The 21286-nt window shown below is 39.8% G+C and overlaps 1 protein-coding gene across 5 annotated transcripts in view; it reads right to left on the bottom strand.

The window, feature by feature from the left end:
* Window positions 1-10919: 10919 nt before the first annotated feature.
* The window catches only part of PKIB (cAMP-dependent protein kinase inhibitor beta), a 55891-nt gene continuing 45524 nt past the window's right edge, over window positions 10920-21286 (bottom strand). For all 5 annotated transcript variants that reach the window (XM_034060833.1, XM_031054045.2, XM_034060834.1 and 2 more), the window contains exons 2-3: window positions 16036-16210; window positions 10920-11902 (exon numbers count right to left, since the gene is read on the bottom strand). In XM_034060833.1, the coding sequence (XP_033916724.1) occupies window positions 11817-11902; window positions 16036-16183 (234 nt within the window). In that variant the 5' untranslated portion in view covers window positions 16184-16210 and the 3' untranslated portion in view covers window positions 10920-11816. The remainder of the gene's footprint in view (window positions 11903-16035; window positions 16211-21286) is intronic.

The following is a 21286-nucleotide window of genomic DNA, read 5'->3' as shown; positions in this document are numbered from 1 at the left end:
TCTTGAAAAAAATATTCATTTGTTCAGAGAAAAATATAGGAGGGGGGAACACTACAAGATGGCCACCAGGCTCCTGTGGTAGAAAGGTCTGACCAAGAGGTTCTCTCCTGTGTCAATTTCTCATAATTAATGTCAGGAACTGCTGAGCATTTCATCACAGTCAGTCAGTAAGGGCTTAGTACTATGGTTATTTAAGTATAGTGAAATTGATGCAGCTAATGTTTGAAGTCAGGTTTATCTATCCTTCTTTGGTGTCCCTCTGTGGATCTAACACAGGAGGGGCACTCTTGCTGCACCAACTCGGCTAAACCTATCCTTTCACCATCCTTGCAGTATAATAGACAGGAATAACATATTACTCTATACATTTTCATCAGTAGTTAAGGGGATGCTATATTATAAGACAATTTAGTGATGACTGCATTATTCAAGCATTTCTATGTTCAGGCAATGACAACCCTGAACTTCCTAGCATCTTGTACCCATGTGTGCCACAAAGGATAGGAGTGACACCAAGGCCTAACTCCCCTGGTATGGAACCAGATGTAGGCATTCAGAGGCCTTTTACCTGTTGAATCCTACTGAAAGCCAACATGATTCTGGGTCCTAACTCTCATAGTAATTTTGGTAATCTCCTAGCATTCTGAAACATATAGGGGGCTACTTAGGAATTAAGGAAATTGAAAAAAAAACATGTAGGTGAAAGTAAAAGAGATTTCCTCCATTTATAGACAGTGGACTAGGGTATTACAGGCACATTTTAACTTTGGTTGAAGCCCTGCTGTGAATCTCTGTACAGCCTTGATCTCAATCTTAGGCACAGCTACAGGTTGGGCAAAAAGGAAATTCATGGTAGTCCTGTGGAGAAGGACTTGGGGGTGTTAGTCAATGAGAAAATGAACATGAGCCAGCAGTGTGCACTCACAGCCCAGAAAGTCAACCGTATCCTGGGCTGCATCAAAAGGACCGTGACCAGCAGGTCGAAGGAGGTGATCCTGCCCCTCTACTCTGCTCTCATGAGACCTCACTTGGAGTATTGTGTGCAGTTCTGGTGTCCTCAACATAAGAAGGACATGGTAATGTTAGAACAAGTCCAGAGGAGGGCCACGAGGATGATCAGGGGACTGGAGCACCTCCCATATGAAGACAGGCTGAGAAAGTTGGGGCTGTTCAGCCTGGAGAAGAGAAGGCTGCGTGGAGACCTCATAGCAGCCTTCCAGTATCTGAAAGGGGCCTACAGGGTTGCTGGTGAGGGACTATTCATTAGGGACTGTAGTGACAGGACAAGGGGTAATGGGTTGAAACTTAAACAGCAGAGGTTTAGATTGGATCTAAGGAAGAAATTCTTTACTGTTAGGTTGGTGAGGTACTGGAATGGGTTGCCCAGGGAGGTAGTGAATGCTCCATCCCTGGCAGTGTTCAAGACCAGGTTGGATGAAGCCTTGGGTGATATTGTTTAGTGTGAGGTGTCCCTGCCCATAGCAGGGGGGTTGGAACTAGATGATCTTGAGGTCCTTTCCAATCCTAACTATTCTATGATTCCATGATTATATGTAGTGCAGAAATGACCAGATTTTAGTAGCTATTGTGTCAGATGGGATGATGTTGCTTCAGGGCTGAGTGTGATTTGATTTTTTGGTGCTGCAGAAAAACCTCATATCAAGCAGGGCAATAGAAGGTCCTTAACTAAAGTTATCTCTTGTGTCCTTTAGCTGTCTAAGAGATTTGCTGATCCCCCTAATAAAAAGAAACTATCTCAGTGCTGTCGGCGATTCACAGAAAATTATAGGTTTACTCTATTGATGGGCAGCTCTTCAGAAACCCCAGTTTAAACAAAAGACTTAAATACCTTATAGAGAAGATACCCAATTATTCAGCTGCACAAGAAAGTGTTCACAGAATGGCTTCAGCTACAAAGCAGATGTAGGAATCCAGCCTTGTGCTGCATAAATGCTATGGGAAGGGCTTTTGGTGATAGGCAAGGTGCAAGGTAATGCAGTCAGGAGCAGGGAAGATGTGTTTATACCGCATCCCTTCTAAGAGCACAGCATACCTTAAGCAAAGCTTAGGAGCATGTCACTGTAAAAGCTCAACCAAAATAATGCCAGGACAGGCTAATATTAGAGCAAGAGCCATGTTACGGTCTAATTCTGGTGGGTTTTGGTAATTTGTGAAAACGAAGTGCTCTGTGATCATGCATTTCATTCTTGCAGGCTCTTTCTTACGTTACAAATTGGTGCAACATGAGATTAGCAGAGTCCTGGAAAGTAAATACCCACTAATACCTCATTATGAACTATTAGACATTTATTCGGATTGGTTTAAGCTGAGAGGACAGCTGGTTGACAATGGTTTAAAGAAGGAAACAGATACTGCCAAATATCTCCAGGGTCTTCTCTGCTTCTTACATGCATTTAGAGAGTTGTTATCTGCTGTCTAATACTACTATAGCTATCATCTAGAGGACTCAAGTAGGAAGCTCTCCTCAAAGAATTAGCCTTCACTAAAGCCAGCCACCTTCCTGGCTCACAATTCAGTTTATTGAAGATGCAGTTATTTTAACTTTGTGCCATTAGGCCTTTGTTATTTTAACATTTGTCTTTGCTTTCTTTTGTGTTTAAGAGTAGAAAAAATATTTAAAATCCTCTACAATGTGACAGAAATGTCTAATACTGGGTGTCACAATAGCTGTCTAGTTACTGCAAAATCAATACACAAAATCAGCTGTCCAGACTTACAATTTCAGCATGGCCAAATGCAAGGAAGAAATGAATACAGTCTTACAAATAAGCAACTGACTATTCCAGGGGTAAATAAGGTTAAAATAATCCTTATGTGCATGAATGGAAAATAGCACATAGGTTTAAAGAGATTAGGTGACTTGCACTTGACTTGTTGCAACTGATTCTGGAAGACTTGTGTAGATTTTGTGTTCAGAGCAGCCCAGTGAGAGTATTAGTGGAGCAGAAACACAGCCTGTATCAAGGTCCAAAGATTGTGTACTGTAACAAACCTAGGGAATGAGTTTTGTTAAAAGCAATACAAATTTTATGGTATTAAAAGTACAGGTAATCTCTAAACGTCATATGCTGTAATCCTAGTTTACGTCTTGAAGGCTGTGTAACACTTAATAAGTGCAACTATTTGGAATTCAGTATAACTGACCTCAAGCTAAATCCTTGCAGGATAACAAAAGACAACTTTGCAGGTCTGGATTTAAGAAACTTTTGGAATAGCACAATATACCTTAGTTCTGTTTGCCCATACTGAAGCACTCCATTTGCTGTGATATCCTGAAATCACTCTCAACACCATCTGAAGTTTAGACAAAAAATAAAATCAGCCTTATTTGACTGAAATACAAATTTAAGAAAATAACCACTAAGTTTGGAGAACAGATGCAAAGCAGTAACTGAGGTCATTACCTACCTGTATTTAGATATTGCCTGGGTCCTCCTCTGTTCCACTTGGCTATGGACTAACAGGACAGAATCAAGGTGTGCTGGAGCCAGAAGTGATCCCTCAGATTCATCTGGAGACACACTACTGGATTTGTCTCTTCTAAATTGGAATCTCTCAGCCAAAGCAAGCTGTTTCCTCCAAAGTTCTAAACTAGCAGTGGGTTACAGGGAGCATTAATGAACCCCTGAAAAATGTCTGAATTCCACAGTTTTGATAAAAAACTTAATTAGGTTATCAACTTATGGACCTGTTGATGGAAAAATATGCCTGACATCAGAAAGAGGTGCTTCTGAAATGAAATCTCATGCTGGATGATCTAAGCAGAATTACACATCTAACTCGCTTCATTCAAGAGTGCAGTTATATCCCTGCTTTTACATACTGGTTCATGACCAAGCATTATGTCATTTCTGAGTATGAATGTGTCTAAATATTAAACTTCCTGGAACACGAAACTCTAGAGTAATTTGAAGCATTACAGGGTTATGATAGCTCATTACTAGCCTTAAAGAGGGACCTAGTAGCAAAGCAATCTTGGAGAAAATTTCAGTCAGCCTGGTTTTTGCAGAATATCCCAGAGAAACAGAATAGAGTGGTCTCCAGTGTGGTATACAAAACTCCAGTCACTGGAAATTAAGCCTAGAGAAATTTATATTAAAAATTAAGTACATATTAGTTGTGATGAGACTTCGCCCCTTGACCAGCTTTCAAAATGCCTTACTAGACTTTTCATCCCTGCAGTTGTAAGCTTCGTTAACAACTACAGCTATCAGACATGATGCAGGAAGTAATTCAGAGAAGTTCCATATCCTGGATTATGCAAGGAGTCACATGAGATGGTCACAATGGGCAAGTCTAAACCAGGAAACTTTAGAACATACCCCACTTGCTATGAGTATGTTTGTTCTTTTCCAAGACAAAGTCTATCATGGGAAAAGATGCAGATATGCACAGAAAGTAAAATATGTGTGTAGTCCCTGCCTGGATAATCAATGGTCTCACTTTCTGGACTATACTGCAGCAAGTGCCATGGGGGAAGTATAGACACATCCTCTATTCCTTTAATTCTACACATCCATGTGTACATTTGAAAAGATTTCCCCCTCAGTGTGTCAGTTGTAAACATAACCCATACCCTCTATGGATCACAAAATCTGTAACTAATCTTGTAATAGTTAAACAAGGCTTCTAATAGCGTCTTCCTCCAGACCTTTGAAACTTTCTTGAGTGCTGCAGCCACAGCTCAGAACATCCATAGTCCAGAGCCAGCGGAGGGTGCAGGAGCAGGCTGACTCACTTGCACCACAACAGGCTGAGCTGTTCTGCTAAATGAAAGGCTATGGAGAGGAAACATAGGACAACTTTCATGCCTTTAACTCCATCTCACTGTCCTTTGTCTCCCCCCGCCTCCCTTAAGTATATTCCTCCTTACATTTTATTTTATCCTTTATAAATTTAACTAAAAGTTTCTGCTCATAACAGCCAACTTTAACATCATCAGAAAAAAAAAAGATGCAAAGTCAAGAGTTCAAAGGCTGTCTGAAAGAACATGTCTGAAACTTATTTCAGCACTTTCTTATATTGCAACACTATCCCTATTTGCATAATCACAAGCTATTTTTGTTCTAGAGAAGCTTTCTCTGTGCTCAAGACAAAGACTATTCAGGGACAAGCTCAAGGGTCTTTAATGCATCTGTCTGATATATAAGATCTCTACCCAGGACTTGCTGGGAGGAATAGCAATGAGTTGTCCTACCATCTCATTTTACCAAATATGGAGGCAACTAAAAAGATTGGTTTCTTATACTGGCTGTTTGAAGCAGTAACAGTTGATGCTGGGCATAAATCAGGAGATGTAAGTGAGCAAAGCAAGGGGTGAGCAGTAGTGAGTAGGTGAATGTGAGCTTTGAATGGAGCTAATGAGAAATTCAGAGTGCTGGAAGGAATGGTATTCTGAGTAATTAAAGTACAAGATAGGTACTGAAGTGGTGGGAGAAGCAAGAAGGTTGAAAACGTGTAGCTGTCCTGCAAAGGCATGTATGGCTGTTTTACACTTAAAGGGTGCTTTTCTTCTGTGGTGCACAGGATATCATGGCTCAGTCCTTGCTGTCTGTTGTCTGCTGGATGTGGCTTAGGCGGCTGCTAGGCAGAACCCACCTACTGGTGCCCTGGGCAGCTCTGTACAGGTGTCTGCCAAGTCACGGAGGTGCTGAATGATGGTCGTCCAGGTGTGGGAGCTGTGCTGGAGAGTCAGAATTCACATTGTTGTAAATAAACTGCTTGTTTAGCTGACCAGAAGGATACTGCGGCAGGCACCTCTGAGGGAAGCTCACCTTCCCTCTCCCCTCTCCTGCAGATGAGCAGGAGCTGGCTGTGCTGGGGAAGACGGAGCTGCACAGTTCAGCCCCGTTTTCCCCATGCGTTTGGAGACCGCCCAAGGCCTTCTGGCGCCTCTGAGCCGCTTGTGGTACGGGGCACTGGGGCAGCTCAATGGGCAGAGCCGAGGGGGGAGCTGTCTGACGCCACCGCCGCAGGCGAGCCCTGCCGGAGAGAGCGGGGGCGCCCTCTGCCGGCACCTCTCGGCACCTCCGGGGAGACCCGTTATTCGCCTACCGGCGCCGGGCGGCAGGGCAGTGCCACAGCTCCCCTTCTTCACGTTAAGGTTCACGCCGACTGCCATGCCCGAGGCGCTGCGAGCATGGGGACTGAAACGCTGAGGGGAAGGGGAAGGCAGTCCTGTGCCTGGCACGGGCTCGGGCGCCATCTTGTGCCCACCGCGCGTGAAGTGCACGGCTGGCTGGCTGACGGCTGCGGAGCCCTCGGGCGAAATGGTGCTCCTGAGCCTTCAGGAAATAAGGTGGTTTGTGAGGAAACCATTTCTCGAATACTGCTTGGGCTTAATAGCAGTTTACATGCTCCTTCTTTTTGTTTACATTGCTGATGTGTTATTTACAAACGTGCCTAAGGGATCTGGAAAAAAATAAAATAATTGGGAAGGTTATTCCAGTCTCCCACAGGTTAGTTTTTCCGTACATTGTATGATAAACACTGGATTTACAGCATCAGTCACTGCACAGCAGAGTCCCAGAAGTAAAGCACCGGTAAGGATTGTCCAAAACCTCACATAAGGACCCTTTACATTATAGAATCATAGAATAGTTAGCATTGGAAAGGACCTTAAGATCATTCAGTTCCAACCCCCCTGCCATGGGCAGGGATAACTCACACACAAGGCTTTGTCCAGCCTGGCCTTGAACACTGCCAGGGATGGAGCAATTGCTGAATATATGTTTAATCCAGAAAAACCCACAGCTCCCAGGCTTTGTATCAACAGCCAAAAAAAAAAAAAAAAAAAAAAAAAGTATTTTCCATCAAGTGTTAAGGCTTTAATTAGAATCCTGAGATCTGGCTTTAGGACATGACACAGAGCAATGGCCTTCAGGCCTCATTTTGCTCCAGGCTGTCTTGTGATGTGAAGTGTTCCACATTGGTCTGAACAGGAGAATAAACTAGTAATAAAACAGCTTTCAGCATTTATTGCTGATTACTATCAGAAGTAGAACAGCTTCAGGTGTGGAAGATGAAACTGAGTTCTCCCTAAAAAAGGTCAAAACCAGTCATCTAGTATTGGCACTCTAGCCCAAATTGTAGAGGGAGCATCTAAAGCTGCATAGGTGGCAAGCCAGACTTAGACACCTGTTTTGTGGCAGAGCTTCCAGACTGAAAATGCTTTTGTCTACTTCACTCCTCAGTGCCCCAGCCTCACATCTTTCCTTTGCCCATGCAGTGTTAGTGAGTTTCCACCAAGAAGTCTGGGCCTTCGAATGAGGCGATGTGCTCCTGCAGAGTGGGTGAGCAGGTAAGCTCCAAGGGGCAGCAGGGAGGAGCACTACATACTTACCCCACAGGCAGTCCTGTGAGGTGAGGACACTTCAACCAGCATTGGATTCCCAGCCTGACTTAAGCCATTGGAGTAGCATTCCCAGCAATGTAAGACGTCTCATTTGCCACCATCCAACTTCCTGAGTACACAGAGACACCAAGGTACTGAACCCTTGCTGAAACCCTTGAAGTTAACATCTCAGATTAGCTGGAGACAGCCTACTTCTCACCAGGCCAGCTCCCAGCATCTTCGCTCTTTCGCTCTAAAGCAGATGCCTCCCAGCTGGTTTTGAGGTCTCTTAAACTGTCTCCCTCCACTTATTTGCACAAACTACCCGGTAAGATAAAATTCCACTAGGTGGCAGGACAGTTAAAGCCCTCTATTACTATTCAAACCACTTCAGAGCAAGTGCCCTGGGACACCCTCGACACCAGGTAGGGGCCAGGGCTTATGCTCACTGAGCACAGCAAATACAACCTGTGCGAATACAGTGGAGAAATCCATGCAGAAACATCCATTCAATTCCTTTTGATGGGCTTTATCACACATAAAACACCACCAGCAGACAGGAAAGGTGAATATGAACTAGTCCTAAGTAATTTTCTAAACCTTGTTTCCTCTTTCTGTGTGTGATACATAAAGGATATTTGGAACACTGACAGTAAAGTGTAGTTTAAACTTCTAGTCACTGCTGTGTGTCATTTTCAACTAATGCAAAAGCAGTTATATTATTTTGTATGATCAGCACTGTATGAAAGCTGCACAACACAGAAGTGGCCACCGTGGGTCAAACTGTGTGTTCATATAACTAAATACAATGTCTTGGATACATCCATCCAAGCTCAGCCTATGCAGTATTATACCAGAGTGATTGTATATAGCACAGGTGGAAATAGCTGTATGAGGAATCATAGCAAATGAGCTTAATTTAAAAAAATGCTTAATTACTTCTCTTAATCTCTCTAAATGAGAACGTTCTAATGATCAGTCCCCTACCTTGAAAACTATTTCGTCCTTTATTGCCTTCTCGATAACAAATTGAATTTTCCTGGTTTATAGCAACAAAAGATGCACCTCAGCATGTTAATCTACTTCTTACACGAAGCTTCTGATGAAGGGCTGACACAAAGAAAATTACCTTCCTAATAATGTGGAAAAGATTGAGGCCAATTTTCTGTATATTAAAAGTACCTAAATTGTTTTATGTATGCACAGTGAAGTTACAGAAGGGTATTTCATGGCTTTTTTTTTTCTTTTTTTTTAAATATGCAGAGTGGATAATAATGAGTAATTGCTTCATTAAGTTCTAAAATTTGAAGACAACAAATTTAGCTTTTTTTGCTTGGTACTAGAATGAATTTCTTTGCTCTATAAAAGCCCAGGATACTGCTGTAAAGTGGTGAAAAAGATGCTATTACCTATGCCATACTTGCTGGAATGGAAATTGGGATTAATGCATTATAATACTGGATTAGCCTTAATGGAAGTTTGCTGCTGTAATTTGTCAAGGTAATTAGGTATGTACCTAATTTTAGGCACTAAGAAGTTCTGTTGACTTCTATGAGACATATGCATTTAAAGTTAAGCATGTTTTAAAATACTCTGCTGATTCAGGGCCATAACTTTGTTACCCTGTGAATTAAGAGAATGCCCTGTCATCAATCACCCTTAGCTGAGCTAATGGGAGGGTGGTATAGACTGGATAATGGTTCAGACTGGATAAACAGGCTCAGTGAGAAACATATTCAGAAGCACTTCATTTGCTCTTTACAGGCTCAAAGTTTAGTGGGACTATTACCTATCTTCAAGATGCTAACAAGAAAATGAACCAGAGCTTTCCCAACTTTAGTTGTGCTTGAGTTAGTTAGCCCTGCCTAAACCCCAGACTACTTGACAGCATGGCATAGAGACCATAGCAATAAAAGGGCTAGCTCCCCATTTGGCTGAGACAAGCATAATATGGAGCCAATAAATTCTTCTGGACTGAAGTTTGTATGGCACAATCTCTCCCGCACCAGCAAGTGTTTATACTGGTCAGAAATATATAGCTGGTTCAGAACCATTAAGTTTTGTTTGACAAAATACAGGGCATAACTAGACATTCCTCTCCTATATCTGAACTTACTACAGAAAAACTCTCATGCAGCCTAAAATAATAATTATTTAGACACAGACTGTACATTCATGTGGCAGAGAAGTATTTCTGCATCTGTACCTGTTAATCTGCAACTAGGTAATACACAGGCAAATGAGGACTGTATAATATGTGACTTGTATTAGAGATCAGAAATGTTCATCCCACTTTTAATTGAGTTTCATTTTAAATCTTCTGGTTAATCTTTACTTCATATGAGGTTTTTCTAATTTTCTGTGAAAATCCTTCATTCTACACAGCATTTTGTCAATGATGGATTCATATAGCTCAAGCACAAAGTAAGCACCAGTTTCCCAGAGTACTGATCACTCTGACTAGTTCTAAGCTGTATGTCTGTGAGCAGTTAACTACATGCATGTATATAGCTGTGGAATTATTTTTGTGTAGAAGTTAGCACATAAATAATTTCCTAAATTCAGCTGGTTCGTAATTGGCATTTTAATAGTAAAAAATTTTAAAGCATCTTAGGCTAACAAATGAGTATCTATTCTTGTAACCCAAATTTCAGTGACTGTAAGAGCAAAATATAATTTATCCAATGCTGCAATTATGGAAGAAAATTCAATATAGGCCATGACCCAGAAGAGCACTTTAGCATATGCTCCACTTAAGTGTATAAAAAATTCTGTTTCAGCTACTTGAGTTCCATGGGATTATTTTAACTTCTTAAAATTGAAAAATTTTATGTACTGTGATGCTATAAAGAAAGCTGGTACATGAGAATGGGACTGCAACTCAGAACAAGAGAATGTACCACAAATATAGTTAGCTCTGAGTCCCTCTCCACTGCAGTTTTCAATTCTGGTTTGCCAGTTTCAGCTAGTTCAGTCGCTCAGACTTTCTGAAGCCACCTGTTTTGCTCCAGTGGAGTAGGTTATTTTACCTTTCCAAACCTGCAAGTAATTCTGGGATGCTGCACTTGTAAAATGAATACAAGTGAGTGGAGGGAACTATGTGTGAATTCAGTTGGATGAAACTGAATCCTTTACTGAATGGCCCCCAGAAGACAGAAGTGCGTGAGTAAATAAATGCACATAGCAGGAATGGTAAGTGTGTAGAGAGACCTCTTATAAGCTCTCTGCCAGCTATTAAATACACAAATATTTTAGAGATGGTATACTGGTCAAATGTGGAGTGTACTCAGAGATGCTTCCTCCATCTGGCTGCAGCCCAGCAGAAAGATTGTGTAGGCAAATTAAAGCATTCAATTGTCAGTGTTGGTTAGGTTTCAAGAAATACATAAATGGCTGCTATCACAGGTTGCAGTAAAAGGTGCACGTCTGTACCTTAGGTCTAGAAACTTAGGTCTCCTACAAAAAGGGAATGAATGCTAAGTATTTTCAGGAGCATGACCTCCATAACAAAACAATTCCTTTCAGCAGAGAAAAAAACTTTGCTTTATAATCTTTGTAAAAATCACAGTGACTGAAACATCTTTATTGTCAGCAGACCATTAAAGCAAAAGCCATATGAAATAAAAGAAATATGTATTGTGGGATTTTAAGTCTTGTCATACAGAAGAAACATCAAGGAATCAGCAGAAGACAGAAAATACGATAGCTATTTAATTTCCACAGTGAGATTAAACAATTTTAATCACTTACAAACATGACTACTTTATTTTAGATACACATGAACAGCTACAATATTCAGCCTAAAACCAGGAATGACAGAAGTGTCAAGACTGCTAAGAGCAGGAGAACTGAGATGACGCCATAATCAAATAAAATTTAAAGAGAGTTAGAAAGCAAACATTGATGTTGAAGTAGTTTACCAAATCTTTTGGAGACAGGAGGAAGGGAGAAAAAAAAAAGTATCTTTTTTATTTCTCACATTCATCTACATATGCCTAATGAGAACAAAAATCTCAGGAGATAAATTACAGATAATATCTGAAATCTAATATATACTTAATATCACCTTAAGGTGGGGAGAGTGAATATACCTCTGTGTCAGAGAGAAAGAAGCTCTTTTGGGAAATTAAGAGACAGGATTTTTATTTTGATGCAATTATTAGTTGGTGGTACATCTGCTGGTACATTAATTAAAACTGTCAAAGAAGATTAGTTAGGATGAGTACTATAACTATGAGAAAACACATAGTTCTTTAGTTTTCTTCCCACTAGGATGTGAAGAACATTTGTTTTGAAGGATGACTGTATAATAACAGTAGCTCCACATTAATGTCACCTAGGTACAAGTGTGCTGCAAAATCTCGTCTGTGCTGCTAAAGTTGCTACCACACTTCAGAAGGGGTGTCACAGGGAAACTGGAAAGTCTGTCAATTGGTTTCATTAATCCAGCAGTCCTTAGGTGTTAGGAATCGTTGCTTTTTCCTTCTGCCTCTTGACTTTCCAGCAAGGCTTTGGATGATGACACTTCTCCACCCTCTGCTCCTTCATCTAAAAAAAAGACAGAATTAAATGTTTATACCACACACATTCTCACAGCTTTTTTAATGTAGCCAAATATCTGCATTGATCATCTCTGTTTGGATTGGCTTATTATTACCACACTCATGATGCTTTAGAAACAGAGATCAGCTTGACAGATAAAAATCTTGTAGAGGCATTTTCCAAAAGCAGGTGCCTATTGGTGTTGATTTGCCTGCTCTTTGCACACATTGATCAATGTGCATTTGGTTGTAAGATTGGAGATAAATTTTTATTATTGTTATTCTTTTTTTCTGGGTCATTTCCAAAGTCAGGTTAGAATATTGCATTCCTCTGAGCATTGCTTGGTTTCAGGTAGGTAACATCACAGTTTATGAACATGCCAGTTATCTGGCAGACCTTCTTTGCCAAGAAATACCCAGAAGAATTCACTGTCTTCACAAGATGAGGGATTTTTTTTTTAAGTCTCATTTGGAAGTTCACTCTTCCATATGTTAATAGTTGCATGCTTACGTGACTAATAGAAGTAAAAGCTCTCCAGTGTACATAGTCACTTCATGGAGTTAAATGTCATCACTTTAGGTGCTCAAATTCTTTCACTAAGAAACAGGAACACCTCTTGCCTTGATTTCCTTGCAAAGCATAATAATTTTCCAGACAGCCTACAGCTTTTGGGGCAAGGAAAAGTCTGCTCAGCATCTGTCTGAATTGTCTTCAGTGTTACTAAATATAATCTAAGAGGGTATATTTTCAGCTATTTGCCCTGGAGACTTTGCATAAAGTATCACAAACAGACAAAAAAGTTATATATCTTGGTCTCTACATACTACAGCAAACATATAATGCTGTACACAATTCATCAGCTAAAGCTCTTAGCAGAAACCACTTGATGGAGCAAGTCCGCTCAGAGGTTTGGAGGCTTCGGAGTTTTATACTGGTTAATTAAGAATTGAGTTACTTTGACACTCTTCCACATTATGTAGCACAGTACTGTTGAGGAAAGGGAGACAGAACAGTCTTGCCTATTGGCCATTTCTGTGTGAGGCTGGATGCTTAATAGTGCAGTATAGACCAGTACAGCCTCTTTGCTCAAACTTCTTGCAGGCTCCTCTTCAGCCTTTTGATCACCAGTGACACAAATCAACTGTTTAACATGGTTCCACTTTTGGCCTCTCACCAGACCACCTGTGGAACATCTTGGCCCTCCAAACCTTACGTACCATCAGAGTATGATCAGACTGGATACAGACAGTCTTCATTTCAGAGTTAGGCTCTGTGATAAACAGCTGGTGCCAAAATCTCTTCTGCTCATCTCATGAGAACATTAAGTTGGTGCAGCTTGCAGAGTACATGGAAATTTATATCACACAGCTACGAGCTTTGTATATGCATAAAGAATAAAGCAAAGTCTCTTTTCTAAGCCAGACAAAAGGTATTAGCACATCCTGTTCACTATGACAGCAGCTGACAGCATTTTAGAGACAGGGGAAATATATGATCCAATGAGCATTAGCTAAATTTGAAGCAAGATAGAGAGAGTTCTCTTCACCATTTTCCATAATCTTCACTGAATCATTTGGAGTAAAAAAAAAAAAAAGGTAGGGTATACTTTATATAGCCACATGTTCTATCTTCTCCACTTTTCTCATTTATCCAGCTTCTTTGTTCTGAGCTAGAAATGGCTTTCATTTTTTTTAACAACTTACTCTTACAGCCAGAATCAACCAAAAAGAGATGCCTGTTAGAGCCCCAAATGTTTCACAGTTTCGCTGTCACAGCATTTGAACTTCCAAATTTTCTTTCCATTATAATGAATTCTCACTCCTTGCCGTCTTGTCAGTAGTTTAACTTACAACACAGCAAGGCTGTAATTCCCATATGATACATCTGGAATTCCTAATTCCAAAAAGCATTCTAGTAGTCAAAGTGGACCTAAGTGTCTCCTGTATTTACTTCCTATTATCACTACTGCAAACTGCTCATAACAGAAACCGCTCTTTCAGGGCACACTCTGGCACAGCTATATGTCAGTGGCATATAAAGTAAAGCATAATTCCATTCTCTTAACTGTTCTTTAAATCCTGGCCATGCTGGTCCTTGTATTTGTAAGAAAGTATCAGTACATTTTACTGTAGCTAATGTAGCTGAGTTTCATTTCCTCTTGGTGCATTGTATGGGCATTAGAAAATAAGGATTATTCTGTCTGGAGGGCTAAGTACTTATTTTATTCTTTGCTGTTTAAAATTTCTGTAACAAGACTTTCACTCTTTCATGTTTATTTTTATCCAGGGAAAAAAAAATGAAAAAGAAATTTTGCATGCTTTAAAAAGTATATGTTTTTCAACTACTAGATGTTCTAGATGCTAAAATGAAACAAACATGAAGATCTTATCTACAGTTCTTTGTTTAACATGGTTAGCACTGTGCATCTCCCTCAAGATTCACTGCTATTAACAATACACATAATGTAGCAATGAATATTTCAGTGGGCTGGATCAGTCACTTCACTTCCATAGCTCCTGACACTAATAGCAATATAAGTTCTCATCTACCTCCCCTTTGCTAAGGGAAACAGTTGTCTCCTGTTGGAGTTTGACTGTACCAGGCGGAAGAGCTATTTGGAACAAAAAGAACACCATAATATTTGAAAACCAAAGCAGTAAATATTAAGTGACTCTGTACTTTAGAATGGATTTCCAGTGTTCCAGTTGCACACACCAGAAGATCTGTATGGACATACTTCTCATATTCCTAGGGGAAAAAACTCTGCTCAAAACAAAGGAGTTTTAACTGGACTTACAGGGCTCCCAGCTTTACTTTATATGTACTCTGACATAGTGCCTGCCATCCTTCCTGCCTGCTCTTCCAGATTACCCCAGTTCCTCTCATCAATGTCCTGCAGCCTGAAGGTATCTGACTATGTCATCTTTCCTTTTTTTTTTTCTTTATGTCCACCCTCTCTCCTTCATAAATCTTTGCAATTCGTTTTGCAAAAGTAGTGCCTCCTTCCAGCACCCATTGAGATTCTTACTTCCTCTCTTCCTGGGTTCAAGCCTGGAGGTGGTCATTTGGTCAGTTCTCACTCCTCCTAGTAATGTTCTTTCTACCTGCCAAGCAATCATTTAGTAGGCCCATGTTGGGTTTAAATTACAGAACCCCAAATAAATAAACATAAATTAAATTACCAGAGCAAGAACAACTTCAAATGAAAGGAATTCCCTGCCCCTCAGCCTTAATGGTGCTTCATGAGGCTGTAAAATCAACATCCTGTAGCTGCTTCGGGCAACACACAAGTAAGATAAGACACACATCCCTGGAGCCTGGGATTCCCTCTTATGATTTACTTCAGATTCATGGGCCATCCACTACGCTGCACCTGGACATGGGCCCATCAACTGTCGTGACATTTGTCACAGAAGCAAGAGTGATGGGCATGAGAGGAAAAAGTTACTTCCAAATCAGAACCTAAAAAAGTAGGAGCAACACATGCTCAGGGTAAACCTTATAATTCTCACTTCATAGGCATTAGAAACCAGATTTTCCTGAATCTGAAAATCCCCAAAAATCCTACCTGAAAGTAAAAAGTAAATCTGGTGTTGATTAGACTTGTGCTAAATCCAGAGCACCTTATCAAATTAAAGGATATGGCAAAATAAGACACTTGTCTCAGACAGCAAAGTTTAAAGCCTACCAGCAGGAGTAAATTACTGTAAAAGCTACTCTTCATGTATATGCTTGAGTTAGGATAGCTGTAATTGGATTAACAGCATAGTCTGCAGTATTGTGCTAAGTTATCTCAGTGCAGGAGTAGACCCTATAGCTAGAGCAGTGTTTTTTTAAGCTGCCCAGCAATGCAATTGTTTGCTCTTCCTCAGGGCAACTGGAATTCAGTTCCCAGCACCCTTCCCCAGGCTGCTGAACACTGAATCTGTAGGTGGATATGGCAGACTTAGTCTGGGTTAAAATTAACTTGTCTCATCAGGAGGTACAAGTGGCAACTGTTTGTTGATGGTTGAATTTAATCCTAAATGAAAAAAGACACATTAGTATTGACATCAAAATTGCAAGCTGGCAGAAGTCTTGAGAAGAAAGCAAAGGACGACTGCATTAAAATGTCAATTTCTTGAATGTGCAGCCATTACCTTCTGAAACAGAGAGCTCAGCCAGTTTGTGTGGCAGGTCTGAAGTCCCAGCACCAGCAGGAGAGCCCAGAATATCTGGTAAGGCATTCCGGCGGCCTGCCCGTCCTGATGCTGCAAAATCTGTGACCACAGGCTCCACATCAGTCATTGCTGACTCCTTTCCTCATAGCAACATCTACATATGCAACAAACATAAGAAGAAAACAGCTGTAGTCTGGATAGATTCTAATCACCTGCTCAATAATACAATAGTCTTTGCCCAGTGGGTCTTTTGTTATTAAAAGCTGTACATTTCAATACTGAGTGCTTAAGCTTTTTTTTTTTTTGTGCCCCAGAAGAAGATAAAAGAATCTCTGCACTGTACCACTTGCACATCAGACAAGCACAATAACAGCTGTACACCTACAAGAAACCTTATGGATAGGGTCAGCAACAGCCCTTTCTGTCAGCCACTTGTATGTCTTTTTATGACCTGATCCCTCTTTTTAAGTGGTTTTGTCATATAGCTACTTGGAAGGGAACTGCAACTCTATTTCGTCATACTGTCTCTGTGAAGCAAAGCATGTTTTCTTTATTATGAAACATGTTTAGATTCTTATTTCAAATATTATTATAATAAACTCCTTTCACCAAAGACCGAATTATATAAAAAAACCCGCAAAACTCTCAAGAAGCCAAAATAAAACTTCATAAAATTTCTTCATCCTGCAGATATCAAACCATTTGTTTTCCTCTGCTCCTTGTTAGCTTAGTTAACTTCAGCTTGTGCATGTGACTTTTATATAATAAATAACTGAATCCTGAAAGAATAGAACCAACAGCACTCTGCTTCCTCAGTCCCTGTCTCAAAGCCCACTGAATTAAATGGGAAAACTCCTGCAGACCAAAATGGACTCTGGATGAGCCATAGAGGTGTTCGCAGGATCACACCCCAGAGCATCAGTTTAAGTGAGAACACCTGAAGCCAAAGGTGATGATGCTTAGCTGCAAGTGGCACACAGGGATAGTGTGTGAAAACTGCCATTAGCAACTGTATTAAGAATCACAAGACTGTCATACCAGAATTGTACACAACAATATCTGATAATTAAGGACATAATTTCTCATAATTAGACATGATTCACTGAATTAAAAACAGTATTTACTTGCTCTATATGAATACAGTTTTGTGTGTAATGTGGGAATAGAAATACTGTCTGTGTAAATATGGTCACTGCTTTGTGTGGGAAGGGATACAGATGGGGCCAGAAACCAATCCAATGGAAGGCTGTCAGCTTTTGGTTGACAACTGGCTGTATTTATAATAAGAACTGGATATGAAAAGTCTTATTCATTTTAGTGCTGTTCATATAGAAGCAAAGCATCATAGTCCCCTTTCTAAAATTCTGCTACAGTTGGGAAATACCAGCGCTCTCATTTAATGGACAGAAAACCCAAGACAAACAGAGATCAAACATGACTTGCTCTGATACGCAGGAAGACAGGGGTGGAAATCGGATTACCGATGCTGATCTGGCATTCCCACCATAAACTACATTTTCCTTTTCTCCTTTAAAGTGCCTTTTGGCTGTGTGACTCTATCAACAAGAATAAATATCCTTAATCTTCTTTGTATCTCTAAGTGCTTTGTAATAAAAGAAATATACCCTTCTTGGCAAGAAACAAAGGTATGAGTAAAAACAGCAAGCCTGAAAGATGAGCATACAAATAAACCGCTTTATTTAAAGTCAGTAACTGAAAATTCTGAGCTGGAGATTCAGCACAAGTTCCTGTATTGCATGAAATCAGTCAAGTCAAGTACAAATTATCTCTTCAGTAAGCAGTAAAAATATAAAGACTATACATAGGCATTCAGGAATGCAGCTTTGAGAAAATGTATAAAACACGTGTATCAACATTCTCCATTAGATTTAGCCTTATACTAATATATATATATATATATATATATATATATATATATACATTAAAATGGTTGAGGTCAACATTTAACAAGAAATGCCAAAATAAAGAGAATGAATCTATATTTACAGACACAGTCTCATGACTTTCTGTGGTTGTTCATATTTACTTAACTGTAGGTGTCCTAAATATATTTCTCCACATGCTCACGAGAGCAAGTAAAGAGGCCATAGATTACACTTCAGAACAGAAAGTACTCAGGATCTCCTTTGGCTTAGTAAAGCTGCTAAAATTTGTTCCCAGTGACAAAACACCAGTGTGGCTACAGTTCCAGCCATTTAGTTGGTGAGACAGAGCTGTTGTTCTGTTAATCACAAAAAGATTTACAGAATGATGTCAATATTAAAACACATCAAAGACGTTCTCAAACCTGTCTTGTGGGCTTGGCTTTTTTTTTTCTTTTTTTCTCTCCTGCATGAATGCTTTGGTCCCTAAATGGTTACCTTTTAAACAGAAAAAATCTGCTCTGCAACTGATACAGTATGTAACTTGTCTCTTCTGTAATATAGTTTCATTTTACGCACCTTGCGCACTTTCAAATCCCTCCCTCTCCAGCTCACCTTTCTCCCCTGAGGTAATGTCCCTGCATTGCATAATACTATGCAACCCAGGAAGGTGATGAAGGTCACAGTCTAACACGCTTTCATGTTCATAAATTTTGATTTACGGACTTGATTTAAAAAGCATGCAGAGACAAACCTAGAACATCTGTCACACAGAAAATCAGCTGATCATTATCAATGAGTCTGGTGGCTATAACACAAATGTAGCTATCCACAAATAATAAAAGTACACAATTTTTTATATATGCAGCTGTTACCATTATGTTTTCACCTTTGTTTTTTCTATACTACACTTAAGGTGCTAGAGACTAAAGAGAAGACTGGTTCAAAAGTTAACAGCTACCCATTATGCAAGCACAGGATGCTCTCTAAGTGTATTTCAAAGTTGAGGGACTATCCCAACAGGCCTAGAATTGACATTATAAAATAAAACTTATGTCTATTTAGGTCCATATAAATAAAAATTTAAGTCCATATTCATAATAGCTTACTGGTGTACCTTAGATTAATGGCATTTTGTTCTTTAATGTTCTGAAGGCATTTCTTCAATTTAATTATGATTCTCTCTTCTAATAACATTTTCTAAGGACATCCAGGTCAGGATGCAGAGTTTCTCCACTCTTCATTTGTTTCTAACTTTTTTTTAATATATCCATAAGGAAATAACTATCTTTTTGGCATCTTCTTGCATCTATTATATGTAGTATTTTCCATGCTTCCTCACAGAGTAAATAACAATCACAGTGTGCACAGCATCTGCTTTCCCAAATCTACTCCTCCCGCTGGCAACATCTCCTTCAGCTTCACTGAACTCATTTTACTGTAACCTTATACAAGGTAAAGATACTTCCATTGTGCCAATGCCTGCCTGCAGTTGCTTCTCAGATTCCAAGTTACTCTTGTCATTTTCTCACATGTCACTGCTCACCAGACTTAATGGTACAGAGCTCTGAAAGAATGGAGACAGACTTCCAGTGCAGAAGGTTCTGTACTTTTCTGGCTCCCTTTTTTCCATAGCAAAAAACAGGCCACTTAAAAGCAGAAGGGGACTGGGTAGAAAACAGTTGAAATATTGAAGTACTATTCAGATTGAAGAATGGTTCAGATATTGAAGTAAGTGTCCTCAGAGAAAGCAATGGCAGGTAAACTACCAGTGGGATTTTCTCTAAGCAGACAGTTTGTTAATCTTTGAATCTTCATTTGTCGGCAGCATAGCCAGTCCCCTGGGGGAAAATGAGTCACAGAAGCTGGTGAGAATTTATTTAAATAAATGACAAAGGAAAAGAACCGGTAAGTATCCTGAAACGATTTCTGTTGAGGCTCAAGGGAAAAAATGCTTTGAGGTACTCAGCAGGTGACAGTGTCCACATTAAATGTCAGTGCTGTCTCTTCCTCACCCTATCTGTTAGGAAGTAGATAAATCACCACCATATGTATTTGTGAAAGCTCTTTTTTCTTCTGATCTTTTTATTGTCTTACAAGGAGACAAAATACTGGTTTTGTTCTACTTGGAAGGACAAATTATTCCTCAGGAAATGTCAAAAGATTCCCAACACTGGTGTTATTACAATTCCACACAAACAATTCAAAGACCCAACACGTCATTCCTTGCCACTCAGGCACTCCTCTCAAAAGCTCTTCTCTTAGGTCTGACAAAGTCTCTTGCACTATCAGAGAAAGCTACACTTCCCCAGCACTGTTCCCGTTGAATGCCCCTTAGTAGGAACAAAATACAAAACATTAAATCATCTCAGAAACACCTGAAAAATACAATAGCCCAGCAGGACTTTTAGATCCTGACTGATTGATTTTGTGTCTTGATGGTCTCTTACTGTAAGATGCATGTCAGTATATTACTATATTCAGAAGGAATCTTAGTCTTTTCAGTTGTGTTTAGTTTTTTATTTACTTTTAAGTAATGGGTTCTCCAAGCACCTTTACCCCCAAAGCTTGTAGTTTCTAAGTAAAGAGAACAGAAAACTTATTGAATGAAGTGATTCCTGCTGTGCAACTGAGATGAAAACCACATCTCCTTGCTATGCAGTTGACACACTTTCACATCCTCTTCTACTGCAGCTGAATCCTGGTGGCTTTGCCTCCTCTTCCCAAAGACATCAGAATAGGAACATATGTTTATGTAATCCTTATGCTTTATCCTGAAGCATTACTGGACCACAGAAAAGGAAAAAAGCTACGAACATATTTTAATGGAGATAGCCCATGGATTATGATGATGACTAACAGTAAGCTGGGCACTTGCACAACAATTTTTGTGAGAAAAATTTGTTACATAGGGTTTTTTTTACATCCATAACATTTGTAAGACACTCTTAAGCTTAATACTGGAAAGTACACTGAAAAATAACCAAGCAGTCTTTGCCATATCTGTATCAAACACAGGGGTTTCAATTCTGTTTGGAGCCTAGAACAAGAGATCACACATTTCTTAATACACAGAAGCAATATCTCTAACTACATGAAAGTTCTAATTGTATCCTTTTATCATTTAATGTTAGATGATTTGGGTTTCCTGTACCAACAGAGATGGCCTCTCTAGTGCCTGTTGTCTGACAAATTCATGAGTTGTTTTCCCATACAGGGAAAGTAAATTATATTTCATCTCAGTAAATCTACAGTGCAGAAGGATGTCTGAGTTCTTCTGCATCTTCTGTCCCAGTCTGGATGTTACAGCGCATGTAACACATGATATTTTGGGAATGATATTTGAA

Source organism: Melopsittacus undulatus, chromosome 3 (genome assembly GCF_012275295.1).
Source record: "Melopsittacus undulatus isolate bMelUnd1 chromosome 3, bMelUnd1.mat.Z, whole genome shotgun sequence".
Lineage (NCBI taxonomy): Eukaryota > Metazoa > Chordata > Aves > Psittaciformes > Psittaculidae > Melopsittacus > Melopsittacus undulatus.
This window is presented reverse-complemented; position numbering and strand designations above follow the sequence as displayed.